The sequence below is a fragment of the Bison bison genome, unplaced genomic scaffold, assembly GCF_000754665.1.
Source record: "Bison bison bison isolate TAMUID 2011002044 unplaced genomic scaffold, Bison_UMD1.0 scf7180017864371, whole genome shotgun sequence".
Classification (NCBI taxonomy): Eukaryota; Metazoa; Chordata; class Mammalia; order Artiodactyla; family Bovidae; genus Bison; species Bison bison.
This window is the reverse complement of record NW_011494943.1, coordinates 6,667,840-6,683,777: the sequence shown is the minus strand read 5'-3', so window position 1 is coordinate 6,683,777 and position 15,938 is coordinate 6,667,840. Positions and strand designations below refer to the sequence as shown.

Sequence of the window (15,938 nt, the reverse complement as noted above, 5' to 3'; positions counted from 1 at the left end):
GATTTCCCGGGCAAGAATACTGGAGTGGGTTGCCATGCCCTCCTCCAGGGGATCTTCCCAACCCAGGGACTGAACCCACATCTCCTGCATCTCCTGCACTGGCAGGTGGATTCTAGTGCCACCTGGGAAGCTCCTTCGTTACCAGATCAGGGATCGAACCTGTGCCCCCTGCAGTGGAAGCATGGAGTCTTAACTGCTGGGCCACCAGGGAAGTCCAGATGCATTTGATTAGATAGATTTAAAGAAAATATGTGTTTATTTATTTGGCTACCCTGGGTCTCAGTTGTGGCTCCCAGGATCTTTCCTTGCGGTACAGGGACTCTCTAGCTGTGGCTTACAGGCTCAGTAATTGTAGCCCACAAATTTAGTAGCTCCGAGGCATGTGGGATCTTTAGTTCCCCTATCAGGGATTGAACTCGAGTCCCCCTCATTGTAAGGTGGATTCTTAACCACTAAGCCATCAGGGAAACCCTGATTTGATAGATTCTCTTCTTAGCTTGCTTTAGCCTGTTAAAAACGAGACACGTGGTATATGGGCCACCGTTTGTATGCTAGCCCTGGTCTCCCAAATGTTAGGGAGGGGTCTGGCTAATCTATTATCTTAGAAGCACAAAGGAGTGTCTCCACGCAACAGCTGCCAGGATTTTCCTGAAGTTACGCTGGGTGTGCTCCAAATTTCACTGCTCAGAGAAGCCTCAGATCTAGATTTTCCAGGGCACCTCCACTTTTGGGAGCACATATGGAAAGGTTAATTAATCGTAGTTGTGACAGAAACCTCTGCGTCAGCGTCGCCACCGTTTAGACAAGTGTCTTTGTTCTCTCTTCTTGTCATTTTGTTTATGTCCCTGTTTGTGTCTCATCCAAAAGCGATCTGAAGTGATTTACAGCAAAACCCACCAGAGTGGGTAAAGAACCCGCCAGCCAGTGCAGGAGATGTGGGTTCAATCTCTGGATCGAGAAGATGCCCTGGAGGCGAACATGGCAACCCATTCATCCCATGGATGGAGAAGCCTCGTGGGCTTCAGTCCACGGGATCACAAAGAGTTGGACACGACTAAGCATGTGGGCACGCACACCACTATACCAAAGGGCAGTTAACGATGCTGCCTGATTATGCCTGGCAAAAATTCCCCAAAGTGAGGTTGGGTTTTTCCTGCGTCTGAGCTCACATTTGGTTCTGGATTTCCTGGCAGTCAAGATGAAATGGGAAGCCAGATGGAGTGTGTGATACTTTATTGCCAGGAAAAATGCCTGAGTCCTTTCAATCAGCGAGTATTTTTTCTCTTGGCATGAGCTGCTGAGAGGAATCTCTTGTATGGATCCTCACACAAGAGGCCTGAATGACAAGATGGGCTTTTGTAATTTTGCAGAAGATGCAAAGCTTTTCCTCCAGCTTTTGTATCGATCTTTTCTAAAAGCCGGGGCCTGACATCTCCTCGCACTTCCGTAGAGGCCTCTCAATGGAGCCGGGCTAATGGTGTCTAAATACATTGCTTTCCTGTGATTTCATGATTCAGGGGAACATTTAGAAAACCAAGATGAATGGAGTGGTTACTGTGACTCTTACAGTGGTTCTTAGCAACCCTTTTTTTTTTTAACAAGACAGGAAATACAGATGCCATAAAGAAAAAGATCGATAGATCCGATTGTACAGAAAAAAAAAATACTCTGGTCATTAGAAGATACAGCAAGAAAATCAAATGAGAAATGACAGGGGGAAAATATTGGCCAGATGGACAGAGGAGCCTGGTGGGCTGAGGTCTTGGGGGTCGCAAGGAGTCGGACACGACTGAAGCGACTAACACCGCACAGCTCGTGCCAGGTAAAGGGTTAAACACCAAGTAATATCAAGAGCTCTCAAAAGAAGCTCTCAATAGAAAAATGGGCAAGGGTTATGGATAGAGAGACTTGATGAACATTTCATATAAACAGAAACATGCCATATATGATGTTTTGTGACTGGTTCTTTTACTTAGCGTCCTGTTTTTAAGGTTCATCAGGGTGAGAGCATGCAGCAGTAGGTTACAGCTTGTACCAGTAATTAATTCCTTTCTATTATAGAATAATATTCCATTATATGGCTATACCACATTTTGTTTTTCCATTTATCAGTTGGTGGGTATTTGGGATGTTCCCACTCTTTTGGCTACTAATAAATAATGCTGCTATGAACATCTATTACACATTTCTGTGTGAACATATGTTTTCATTTCTCTTGGGTAGGTATGTTTGTTCCAGGTGTCAACATGGCTAGGCTATAGTTCCTGTTATTCAATTAAACACTAATCTAGATATTGCTATGAAGGCATATTTTAGATGTGACTAACATCTACAACCAACTTCCGCTTGCAGAGGTACACCAAGATAGGTGTACAAGGCCACTCATTGTAGCATTTGTAGGAGCAAGTAATTCTGCAGTTGGGACTGGTGACTTGTAAGTCTTCAATAATCCACATTTGCCTTATCCAGTTAATTGAAAGATCTTAAGAGCAACGTTGAGCTTTCCCTGAGAAAGAAGTTCTGTCTCAAGATTGTAGCATCGGCTCCTGCCCGAGAATTTCCAATCTGCTGGCCCGCCCGACAGATGTTGGACTTGCTGGTTCCCACTGTTGCATAAGCCAATTCCTTAGACGAAATCTGTCTTTATAGATAGATCTCCTACTAGTCCTGTTGTTCTGGGGAACCCTGACTGATGAAATATAATATGGAATGCTTTGTTAAAACTTTGATTATGGTCAACATTGGGTGAGACTTGGGGAAGCAGGCACATACACATATAGCATTGGTGGGAGTTTACACTAGGGCCTTTTGGAGAACAATTGACAATAACTATCAAAGTTACACTGCAGATGGTGACTGCAGCCGTGAAATTAAAAGATGTTTGCTCTTGGAAAGAAAAGCTATGACAAACCCATCAGATCAGATCAGATCAGATCAGTCGCTCAGTCGTGTCCGACTCTTTGCGACCCCATGAATCGCAGCACGCCAGGCCTCCCTGTCCATCACCACAGCATACTAAAAAGCAGAGGCATTACTTTGCCGACAAAGGTCTGTGTAGTCAAAGCTATGGTTTTTCCAGTAGTCACGTATTGATGTGAGGGTTGGACTATAAAGAAAGCTGAGCACCGAAGAACTGATGCTTTTGAACTGTGGTGTTGGAGAATACTCTTGAGAGTCCCTTGGAATGCAAGGAGATCCAACCAGTCCATCCTAAAGGAAATCAGTACTGAATATTCATTGGAAGGACTGATGTGGAAGCTCCAGTATTTTGGCCACCTGATGTGAAGAACTGACTCATTGGAAAAGACCCTGATGCTGGAAATGATTGAGGGCAGGAGAAGGGGATGACAGAGGATGAGATGGTTGGATGGCATCACTGACATGGTGGACATGAGTTTGAGCAAGCTCCAGGAGTTGGTGATGGACAGGAAAGCCTGGTGTGCTGCAGTCAATGGGGTTGCAAAGAGTCAGACATGACTGAGCAATTGAGGTGAACTGAACTGATCAAAGCTACAAATGCAAATTTTTTTCCACTCAGCAGTTCTAGGGCTTTGCTTGCAAAAGTGCACCAAGATATATGTACAGGACTGCTCACTGTAGTGTTTGTAGGGGCAGATAATCCAGTAGTTGGGACTGGTGAAGTGAACTCTAGAATTTACATGTAATGCAATATTGTGAATGATAAAAGAATGAGGAAAATCTGTATGTGCTATTTGGAAAAAACTTGATTATTAACCAAAAGATGAAGGTGCAGAGAGGTCTGCTTGTATGATGACTTACATGTGCTTCACTGAGATGCATATTCTAGTTATGCATAAGCTTTAAAATCTACTTTTTAAATTTTTTTGGCCACACCAAGTGACATATGGGATCTTAATTCCCCAGTGAAGGATCGGACCTATGCCTCCTGCACTGGAAGCTTGGAGTCTTAACTACTGGGCCACCAGGGAAGTCCGGGCATAAGCTTTTTTAAAAAGAGGCAATAGAGTCTGACAATGGTTACTTTTGAGTTTCTGGACATAGTGAGGTGGGGTCGGAAAGGAGAATTTTCTTTTTCCTTTTATCTCTCCCACACTTAAATAAACTCTGTTTGCATTACCTTTTAAAGAAATGTTAACTGGGATTATTTCAAAGAGGGCATTATTGGCTTTGTTTACTTTTTGAATTTTTCTGTATTAAAGATCCCTAATAAATGTAATAAACTAATTGAGGAAGTAAAGTCATACAGGAGTGATCCTTTACTTAACCTGAAATAAACTGCTTTTCTAAAGAAAAGAACACAAAATTGGTAATAGAAACATATACTTATATTCAACAGTGGTTGTCTCTGGGGTGGGATTAGAACTGATTTACCACGCACTGTTTGGGTTCCTCTGTATTTCATTATTCTTCAACAATGAATACACATTATTTTGGAATCTGAAGAAGACTGTAGTCTGCAAGTCCAATGTGACCAAGAGGAGTTTTTGATTTTAGTCCCTGGAGGCATTTCTACCAAAAAGAAACATGAGTTGGTTCTGCTCTCCAAAGCTTTAAAACCATCCTTTTTTTTTGTTTGTTTTTCCGCTGTGCCACGTATCTTGCCGGATCTTAGTTCCCTGACCAGGATTTGAACCCAGGCTTTTGGAAGTGAAAGCTCTAAGTCCTAACCACTGGACTGCAAGGGAATTCCCTAAAACCAAACTTCTTGATGATATTTGTTTTATAGGACGTCTTTTCTCAAAGAAGATGGTGTTGTTTGTGATGGAAATCTGTTGAGAAGTGAGTGATATGAACTCACACATTAGTGTCTCCTCCTGATTTCTGGAATAACTTTGCTTTTCTGCAGGAAGAGATCAAAGACAGGTGAAGTATAAACCTGAAAGTTAAAAGTGATTATCTCAGGGTGATGAGATGAAGGCAATTATATCCTTTTTTTTTTTTTTTTTCAACCTTATCTGTATTTCACAATTTATTTTCTTGAAATGAACATGTATTGCTTTCTTAGCTTAGAGCAACTTCTAGTTTTGAATCACAAGCCACGGATGACTAGCGGTCCAAGGACCCTTCTGATCTGAACCACATTAGAGGGAGAGGTGAGGTGAGGTGTTGAGATAGCAGGGGCAGCACAGGCCATCTGTGAAGAGCTGCATGGAAAAGTCAGAGGGCAGAGGGGACTGGGGTGAACAGAAACCACGGGGCAGCTAAAGCCGCGGAGTGGAGAATGAGGCAGCCGCTGGTGGGTGGGCCTGGATTTCGTGGGGTCGTCTTTTAGTTTTCGATTACAGTAATGCTGCAATGAGCTGTCCAAAGCTCAGTGGCGTGTAGCAAGTTTGTGAATGGGCGGTTTAGTCTGGGTGGTCTTTGTGGTCTCAGCTGGGCTCCCTTGCGTGTCTGGGAGTCAGCGGGCTGTTGGCCAGAGCAGCGTGGCTCTTGATCTGCTGGTTAGCCTGGTGCATTCTCAAGGAGGAAGTAGAGAAGCATGAGAAGAAAGGAAATGCAGGAGGCCCCCGTGGGCTGGGGCTGGGAAATGGCACACCATCGCTTCTGCTGCATTTTCTTGGGCAAAATAAGTCCCGAGTCTGGTCCAGACTCAAACAGAGGGCAAGAGACTCTTCCTTTTTGTGAGAAGAGCTCTGGGGTCAAGGGGTGGATACCCAGGGTGGGACCATTTATCCCAGGCCTGAAGCTCATATAACGTTGGAGGCCCTTTTTAAAAGAATCCTGGGACTTCCTGCTGGTCCAGTGGCTAAGGATCTGCGCTCCCAACCCAGGGGCCCAGGGTTTGATCCCAGGTCAGGGAACTACATCCCACATCCCTGCCATAACTAAAGATCTCAGGTGCAATAACCAAGATCCGGCACAGACAAATAAATAAATAACACACACACACACACACACACACACACACAAAAGGGGGGGAAAAGAATCCTTAAATATGAATACAGAATTTGATATAGGGGCTTGGGCAAGTGAGGGGTGCTGACATTTAAGTTCCATCAGATTCGTGGCCTCTTCCTCACTTTCACAAAGAAGCTCGAAGCCCCAGTGAGGGGAGCCATCGTCTTGCTGGTGGCAGAGCCCAGAGGGAGACCGGTTCAGCCCAGCGTTGGCACCTGGATTCTGGGCAGCTGTCTGCTCTGGTCCCATGATGTCTGGCTAAGCACTGTTTGCATTTGCTCCTCCACTGAGAGTATTAGTTCCTTCAGGTCCACCTGGTTTAGACTTTGGTTTTGTAATTCCCCAGTGGGCCTGGCAACTGCCATCTCGTGGACCTTCCATTCTAGAGTGGGAGAGACCCAGTGAAACCGGCCTTTTCCATACAGGGGCTCCTCCCCCTGCCTGCATGCCGTCACTTCAGTCATGTCTGACTCTCTGCGACCCATGGACTAGGGCCTGCCAGGCTCCTCTGTCCATGGGATTCTCCAGGCAAGAATACTGCAGTGGGTTGCCGTGCCCTCCTCCAGGGGATCTTTCTGACCCAGGGATCAAACCTGTATCTCTGAGGTCTCCTACCTGGCAGGTGGGTTCTTTACCACTAGCGCCACCTGGGAAGCTCCTGAAAAGATTGAGTCCAAAAAAAGATTGTAGTTTGTAAGCCCGATGTGACCTAGAGAGGCAGCTTGAACGCGTTTCTGTTCCTAGTCATCAGGACAACCCAACGATTGCATCAACACACACACGCTGCACATGTGGACATGAATTATTTGAGCAAACTCTGGGAGATAGTGGAGGGCAGAGGAGCCTGGTGTACCGCAGTCCCTGGGGTTGCAGAGAGTCATAGCAACTGAACCACAACGCCTGTGCACACACAGCACTAGCACACACAGAACAATACACACTCGTAACACAGCTCCCACACACGGGCCCAGGCACAAACATGGACACACCACACATGTGCCCATACATACATGCACGCGTGACACAGTCACACACACAGGTGCTTCAGAGCAGGGGAATCTCAGATGATCCGTCCAATCCCCTCCTTCACACATGGAGATGTGGGAGCCCAGCGAGGTAACAGACTCGTGCAGATGTCGACGGCCGAGCCAGGAGGAGAGCCTCAAAAAGGTCATTGAAGACACGGGGCTCCCAGAAGAGCCTGACATTCCTCTAGTCCCCAGAGGCATTTGTGTAGAGGAATAGACTCGCTGTCACTTAGAGACATTCAGAGAATTCTCTCTTTTTTTGATGTGGACCACTTTTAAAGTCTTTATTGAATTTGTTATAATTTTGTTTCTGTTTTATAGCCATGAGGTATGTGGGGTCTTAGCTCCTTGAGCAGGGATTAAGCCAGCACAGGCTACATTGGAAGGTGAAGTCTTTCTTTCTTTTTAATAAACTTTACCGAGGTATAATTTATGTACAATAAAAGCCACACATTGTCGGGTATAAGTGAAAGAGTTTTAACAAATGTATATACCAATGTAATCACTACCCCAATCAAGATACAAAGAAATTGGCATTTTCCCTGGAAGTGTGCAAGGTGTCTTAACCTCTGGATCACCAGGGATGTCCCCAGAGAATTCTCTTTGGTTGATTCCAAGCTGAATCTCTGTTTTTGACCCAGGAAAGCCCAGGATCAGAGGGTCAGGACACAGGCTGAAATTTGGAGCAGTTCAGAGACTGTTCGCTTCTTAGTGACTGTGACTGAGAAAGGAAAGATCATCCCACACCCCTCAAAACATGTGCCCCTTGCTTTCCAGGGTGCCCCATCTTACTTAACTCATTGGTCATTTCCCCTGGAAGCCAAATGATGTCTCTGTTTGCTGAGGCCAGATGTCTCTCATGATAGCTATTCAAGGTCACAGGCCGAGGATGGTTCTGCCGAGCAGCAGGGTAGGGACGGAGGGCTGACTGAGTTCTCACTCTGTATCATTGACCTGACTTGACCGCCTGGAAGGATGTAATGTGAGAAGCCAATTCTGGCCACATCCCGGAAAACCCTTGCTTATCAGCTGCTGCATTTTCCTGTGCAAATAACCTTCTGACACCTAGTCACTCCTGATAAGGACACGAGGGGCTCAGATCTCTCCTTGGGACTCACTCGCTCCCCGAGACATCACCAGGTACGCGGGGCACACGGCAAACGTGCCTCCAGGAACAAAAGCTGAGACAGGTCTGGTCCTTTCCTAATTTCTGGGCTTCATCCCAGGTCTTGCTGGGACTCTGATAGCGGAAGGGGAGGGAAGGATGACAACTCTGACAACACAGAAAGGGAGTCAGACGGGGGATGCTGATGGGTGCATCCTTTCTGTCCACTGTAAGAAGCAGCTATTGCAGTGTGTGTTGAGGGGTGAGGTGCTGGGGGGGAATAGCCATGAACAGTGAGCTGGTTTCTTCGGGAAGGTATAACTGACACGTTTCTGGAGGATTCAGGCTAGAATCGATATTCACAGATGCTCACCTTGTAAGCTGGGCACAGTGATAAGAGTTTCTGGTATGTTCTCAGGACAGAGGCCCCTCTTGCCCACTGGACCAGGAGTTCCCTGATCACATATTCCTACTCTTTGAGCCCTTTTCTTTTAGTAGGTACTCTGGTTTTTTTTAAATGAATTAATGTATTTATTAAAAATTTTTTTCGGCCGCCCCATGAGCCGCCTGGGATCTTAGTTTCCTAACCAGAGACTGAAGCCTTGCCCCCTGTACTGGAGCCTGCACCACCAGGGAAGTCCCAGTCGTGTGGGTTTTGATACTTCCTCATCTTCTGCTTCCCATCTCTGGGCTAGCCTGGAATCTAGAATCTCTCCTGTGACTTTGGCCCAAGTGCCACTGTGATTAAGTAGAATTCCTGAGCTTCCGGGCTCCTGAGATTCAGCTATGCTTGAAATCCCACGTGTAGGCCATTGTGTCCATCAGTCTCAGCTCTCCACAACTTCTCCAGTGGTACCAGGCTCCCCCTATCCCAATCCTCCCACCAGGGGAGAAGGACTGAGTAAAAGCTGCTCAGACCCAGCGGGTCTGCAACCTTCAAGGCTGAGAAGGAGCAGAGTTCTCCTTTCAGAGAACCCATCGAGGCTCCGGCCAGGGAGGTATTTCTCAAAAGCTTATTCATGATCGCTTCTTGCATGGCCTTGAAATTTCACCCATCCTGCCTCCTTCCGCTTTTCATCTCATTTGCCAGTGGGAAAGGACCAAAGGAGGAAGTGCGAGAGTGAGAGTAAGCGAAAGCAGAAGGGCTGGAAGCAGAGGCTGCAGCTGGTTCTCCCTGACACGCTGCACCCGAAGCCGTGCGAAGATAAGATGCACCTGCCGCTGCTCTTCTGCCTCTTCCTCCGGCTTTCAGGTGAGCGGGCCGCGGGTCTGTTCGCCCAGGGAAAGTTGATGGGGACGGGAGGAAGTGCCTGGCAGAGGAGAGAGTGGGCTCAGCAAGGCGTCCTGCTGAGGCACCAGCTCTGTTTCTAAGCAGTTTCTCCAGTTGTGAGCGTGTGTGTTTCATCCACTCAACCCTGCGCTCAGTGTTTCAGGGCCCACACGGCCAACGCGGAAGGTGGAGCGTGGTCTTCACAATGAAGCCAGCACCAGGCATAACTCCTGACCTCTGGGGGCTGATCCTTCAGAATGGACAGACTGGTGGCCACCACTGGTGGGGGAGAAGCAGAGGCGCCCTGGGTGCTCAGGAGAAGTGGGGAGTACGCACCCCTGCTCTCACCTTCCAGAAAGTGTTATGAGCAAGGGAAGCCTCTGGAGAAGGGGTGAGGGTGAAGGGGACCTGGAAGGAAGGGAAGCAGGGGATTTGCCTGATGGAGTGGAAGAGATGGTTCTAGGCTTTCGGGGAAGAAGGAAATAGAATGGAAAGGTCGAGAGAAGCTAAGCATGGTAGGATGAGGAGGAAAAGGGGGCTAGGATGTGAGCAGAGACAGAGGGTTGAAGTCAGCTTGAAGGTGATGGAGACCTTTTTGTTTTTTTTGGCCATGCCACGCAGGACAAGGGATCTTAGTCACCCAACCTAGGATTGATCCCATGGTTAAGACTTGTTAGAAGCGTGAGTCTTAACCACTGGACATCCAGGGAAGTCCCATGGATCTCATTGTGATTAAAAGTCAAGGGGGTCTTCTTGGCTTGGACAGGTTGGGGGACCGCAGAGCTCAGTGTCTGAGCACCTTCTGTCTCTAGAATCAGCCTCTTGTTGATCTCACCTCCTCTCTGAGATGGCTCCTGTTTTTGTATCCCTAGCCTGGACATCTCCCTGCGCTCAAGAATCTTCTATCCAGCTCTCCATTCGACTTCTTCACTCAGATGTTGACACTTCTTTTTTTTTTTTTTGTCCACGCCCTGAGCTGTGGGGTCTCAGTTCCTGGACCAGGGAAGGAACCTGGGTCCCCGCAGAACCTCAACCACTGGACCGCCAGGGAAGTCCCAGATGTTGACATTTCAAATGTGGCCTGACCACATCTCCTCCGTCAAATTCCTTTCTCTCCCATCTTTGTGTTTGGCAACTCCATCTTTTCAGGTGCTCAGGCAGAACCCCAGGGGCATCCATCACTTCTCTCATATCTCATAGTGAGCCTTTGAAATGTAAGCCAGATCCTGTCTCTTCTCTGGTCAAAACTGTCCAATGACCTCCATCCTAGAGTACAAATCCAAAGTCCTTACAGAGGCTACCAGGTGGTACCATCTGGGTCTCCCTCCACACCATCTCCCGGTCTCCTCTTGCACTCTGCTCCCTCTGGCTCAACCCACGCCAGCCATCCCAGCCTCTTCGATGTTCTTTGACCATGCCAGGCATGGTCCCACCACAGGCCCTCGGCCCTTGATGTTCAGTCTGCACAGTGCTCTTCTTCAGAGAGCCAAGGCTCCAGTCCTCACTTCCTTCCCATCTTTGCTTCTCATTGAAGCCATCATTGATGACCCTAATGAAAATAGCCATTCTCTGGACTTCCCTGATGGTCCAGTGGTTAAGATTTTGCACTTCCACTGCAGGGGGCTTGTGTTTGACTCCTGGTTGGGGAAGTTCCACATGCCACGCGGTGTGGCCAAAAAGAAGAAGAAGAAGAAAAAGCAATTCTCTTGCATTATGTTTCTCCATGCTTTATCCTCTCCCTTCCCTCACTTTGATAGAATATAAACTTCAGGAGGGCCAGGATTTTTGTGCCTACAACCACGGCAGGTGCAGTTGAGACAAATAGTGAGTATTGGTTGAATGAGTGAATGCATCTAATGGACAGGGAACAGCGATTGCTATAATGCCCATCCCACCCCACCCCCCGAATCTTTGTCCTTCTACTTTATAGAATCAAACAATTGAGGCTGTTAACATTACCTGGAGAGGACATTGCTCATGGGATTGTGAAATGGTGCAGCCACTTTGGAAAGCAATTTGACATTCATGAAAATATTAAACATGTGGTTACCACATGAGCCAGCAATTCCACTCCTAGGTATATATCCAAGAGAATGAAGGACATACGTTCATGTAAAAAATGTGTATGCAAATGTTCACGGCAACGTAGTTCATGGGAGGTAAATAGCGGAAACAGTCTAAGTGCTTGTCAACTGATGGATGGATAAATTAAAACTTGGTGTACTCATACCATGGTACACTAGTCATAAAAATGAAGGAGGTACCGACACGTGCTACAATCTGGATAAATCTGGAAAACGTTAAGCTTGGTAAAGAATCCAAACACAAAAGGGTATATGTTGTATTCCATGCATACGAAATGTTTAGAATATGTAACTTCATAGAGACAGATTAGTCGTCCCCAGGGGCTGGGGAGCGAGTCAGGGGGAGGGACTCCTTCATACGGGGTCTCTGAGAGAGACCCCTCTCTCTTAGATGACTACGTTCTGGAATTAGTGGTGATGTTTGTACAGCTTCGTGAGCATCTCACAAAACCGCTGAACTGTACAACTTAAGACAGTGAATTGTGTGATGTGTGAATTATATCTCAATAAGAAAATAATCAAAGAGCAGAGAGAAGAGTTAGGAGCAGTTATGGTCTCCTGAGAAAACTTTCTGTGGTCACCTTTGGATCTGAGGCTGCAGAAGGCACGACACCTGGACAGCCCTTGGTGACCTGTGACTGTCTCCCATGGTTTGCTTTGATCATTCAGTCCATCGGGCGTAGAAATGAAAACGATGCATGCTGTGAGCAAAGCTAAGCGCCATGCCCCGACTCAGGGGGCGGGGGGAGTGCTTTCGATGGGGTGGGCTTAGAAGGAGCCCTCTGAGGGGAGCCACCTTCGTTGAGACCTGGAGGACAAGAAGGAGCAGGTACTTCAGATGGAGGAAGTTTCTCAGGCACAGGGGACAGCAAGGCTCTCATATGGAAATGAGCTTGACCTTGGTACGTCTGAGGAACAGAAGGCCTTTGTTAAGGCCCCATATGCTCCTGTTGGGGCTGATTGGGAGGTTCTCTGCTGTGTGCTCTTTGCAACCCCATGGACTGTAGCCCACCAGGCTCCCCTGTCCAGGGAATTCTCCAGGCAAGAATACTGGAGCGGGTTGCCATTTTTTCCTCCAAGGGATCTTCCTGACCCAGGGATTGAACCCACGTCCTCTGTCTCCTGCGTTACAGGCTGATTCTTTACCCACTGAGCCACTGGTGGGGAGGTTGCTTTTATCTGTTAGGGGAAAAGGTCTTAGAGGAGGAGAGAGACGTGTGGCTCGTGGGCGGCTGGAGATGGCTTGTGGATGCTCAGCCTTGAGTTTCGGTGTGGAAACAGAGGAGGTAGATCTGGGGTGAGAAGTTAGGGGACAAATTGACAAGCAAGGTGGGGAAGGCACATAGAGGGTTTTGTTCTTCCCCCTGACATCTGGAACAGGGGAACTTGATGGCTAGCAGATGTGAGAGTAGTGCCTGCGTGTATGTCCACGGTTTGGGAGGGATTAGGACAGAGCAGGAATGTTTGTCTGAAGCAGAACTGGCACAGCTGTGTGCTGATAAGAACCTAGTCGCCAGCATGGACCTTGGGGCCAACCTGTGATCAGCCTTAACCATAGGACTTCCGATCACAAGCAACACATTTAACCAACACTGCTTCCTTCTTCTCAAGAGCTCACTGTTGCAAAAGTACGCAGAAAACAACCCAGAACTTTCCACGGGGCTTTATAGCAATTCATTTTCTGTGAGAAGCAAGACTTTTAATAACTCTCTTTTGTGGCTCAGTGATAAAGAATCTGCCTGCCAATGCAGGAGACTCAGGTTGGATCCCTGAGTCGGGAAGATCCCCTGGAGAAGGAAATGGCAACCCACTGCAATATTCTTGCCTGGGAAATCCCATGGACCAAGGAGCCTATTGGGCTACAGTCCATGGGGTCGCAAAAATGTTGGACACGGCTTAGCGACTAAGCAGCAATAATAAACTTTTTTTTCAGAGAAAAATTAGCTGCCTTGTCCCACTTGGCCTCACCGTAAGTGGTGGCAGAGGTGGGCCAGACCCCAGATGTGTTGACCCAGAGCGGAGACTAACTGATGTCCCCTGTTGAGCTGGAGGCAGGCTCTAGTCCCGCCTGTTGCTTACTGACACTGAGTCAGTCACCTCCCTCCTGTGGCTCACTTTCCACCTGATCTAGGATTATTCTCCATCATCCAGGCTGTGAGTAGCCATGCCCAGTGAAGGTGCTGCTTCTTGGAGCTCCGGGCTGCCTCTGGGCCAGGACGGTTCCCCAAAGCAGAGCCAGTGCTCTGCCAAGGTTGATGGGGAGTGGGCACCCCGAAGAGGGGTCTGAGAAGGGAGTGGACAGATGGTTCAAGGGTCAGTGCGGGCATGCTCAGTCTCTCAGTTGTGTCTGACTCTCTGGGACCCCATGGACTGTAGCCCACCAGGCTCCTCTGTTCATGGAATTCTGCAGGCTAGGATACTGGAGCAGGTTGCCATTTCCTACTCCAGAGGATCTTCCTGACCGAGGAATTGAACCCACATCTCCTGCATTGGAAGGCGGGTTCTTTACCACTGCGCTACCAAGGAAGCCCAAAACTAAACGCTCTACAAGCCATTAGAGTCGTGGCAACTAAAGATGAGGTGGCCGTCTATGTTAGAGTCCTAGGGCTCTGGGACAAACAACCACAAACATAGGGGATTAGAAGAACGCAAATTTATATTACAGTCTAGAGATCAGAAGTCTAAAATGAGTCAACAGGACAACATTTCTCCTGGTGGCTCTAGGGGGAGAATTCAACCCCTTGACTCTTCTAACTTCCAGAAGCTGCCCGATCTCCTTGGGATGTGGCCCTACATCACCGCAGCCCCGGCTCCATGGTTATCTCTCCTTCTCTGACCCTGACTCTCCTGCCTCCCTCTGATAAGGACTTTCCTTAATTCAATCATATCTGCACAGACCTTTTTTGCCATGTAAGGCTGATTGTGTTCACAGGTTTTGGAGGTTAGGACATCTTTAGGGGCTGTTACTCGGCCCACCACACTATTAAATAGCCCTGTCCAGACATTTGTTTTTCTATGATTTTGAAAGTAATAAGTTCTTATTATTGATATTTGGAAAAGTACAGGAAAAAAAAAAAGTGAAGTACAGAAAAAAAATGAAGAATTAGGAAAAATAAAAAACCTCATGTCTGTCTTCATGCTCAAGGCAACCAGTTGTTAACATTCTAGCTTATTTTTGATCTTTTTTATGCATTTTAAAAAGTTAGTTGATATTATACTGTATATGATTTTAAAAAACCCTAATTTTCACTTCATATGAGAATTTTCCACATAATTAAAAATATTTCTAATCCTCATTATCAGTGTTTGCATTATTTCATTATGTACGTATTTCCCCAATTGATGGAAGTGGGTTTTGTTTCCTTTATTTTTGCTAACTATGTAATGAATCTTTGTGCACATCCTTTTTGTGTGCCTCTCTGATTGTTTCCTGAGGACTAAATCCTAGAAGTATCATTACTGGACCAAAGGGCATGCCTGTGTTTGACACATGAAACTGCCTTATGGCTTTCTGTGTGTTTGAACCAGTTACCTTCCTTCCAGCATCTTTTCCTAGTGCCTGGACCACTTGGCCTTGGTCAGCAAAACGTGAGTCATCAAGACTTGGTTGAATTGATATATGACAAGCGGTGTTGTCTTCCACATTTCTTGTTTGTTATGTTGTTTAAATTGAACACTTGAATTTTATTAGCCACTAAATGTCTTCTTTGTGACTTGCCTCTTACATCTCATCAGTTTTCCAAATGGAGTCTTAAATGTTTTTCTTCTATACATTCTTAATCAAGAGAGACACTATTGGGAATAGTATCTTCCCTGGGGACCCAGTGGTTAAGACTCTGACTTCCAAGGCAGCAAGTGCAGGTTCGATCCCTGGCTGGGGAGCATGCCCCTTGGTCAAAAAGTCAAAACATAAAACAGAAGCAATATTGTAACAAATGCAATAAAGACTTTAAAAATGGTCCACATAAAAAAATCTTAAAAAAGAGAGAAACACTATTAATCCTTTTCTATGTTAGTTGTTCTAAATATGTCTCTCAGTCTGTTCTTTGTCTTTTCAGTCTTTTTTAATTGGTTTGTCCAAGTGCTGTCTTTGCATGTAGTCAGATTCCCTACTGACTCTTTGTTTCCTGTCATTCGTTAATTTTAATTTTCAAAACTGCTCCCTGTCATCTAGAAATTTTATAAATATTCATTTCTATTTTCTTCCAGTTTTAAAAATGCTTTCCTGTTTTATGCTGACCTCCTTCAGTTCAGTTCAGTTCAGTTCAGTCACTCAGTCGTGTCTGACTCTTAGCAACCACATGAATCGCAGCACGCCAGGCCTCCCTGTCCATCACCAATTCCCGGAGTTCACTCCAACTCACGTCCATCGAGTCGGTGATGCCATCCAGCCATCTCATCCTCTGTCGTCCCCTTATCCTCCTGACCTCAATCCCTCCCAACATCAGAGTCTTTTCCAATGAGTCAACTCTTCGCATGAGGTGGCCAAAGTATTGGAGTTTCAGCTTTAGCATCATTCCTTCCAAAGAACACCCAGGACTGATCTCCTTTAGAATGGACTGGTTGGATCT

General features: G+C 46.7%; 2 protein-coding genes across 8 annotated transcripts in view; one reads left to right on the top strand and one right to left on the bottom strand.

Moving 5' to 3' along the window:
* Positions 1-15,938, top strand: part of LOC105000323 (CMRF35-like molecule 1) — a 134,608-nt gene that overhangs the window by 13,171 nt on the left and 105,499 nt on the right. For 5 of the 7 annotated variants that reach the window (XM_010856127.1, XM_010856126.1, XM_010856124.1 and 2 more), the window contains exon 2: positions 9,104-9,265. In XM_010856127.1, coding sequence (XP_010854429.1) covers positions 9,223-9,265 — 43 coding nt within the window. In that variant the 5' untranslated portion in view covers positions 9,104-9,222. Of the gene's footprint in view, positions 1-7,890; positions 8,049-9,103; positions 9,266-10,155; positions 12,418-15,938 lie in introns of those variants that run through there. The other 2 variants (XR_826720.1, XM_010856123.1) reach the window with 2 other exon arrangements.
* Positions 1-15,938, bottom strand: part of RAB37 (RAB37, member RAS oncogene family) — a 68,523-nt gene that overhangs the window by 19,532 nt on the left and 33,053 nt on the right. The window lies entirely within an intron of this gene.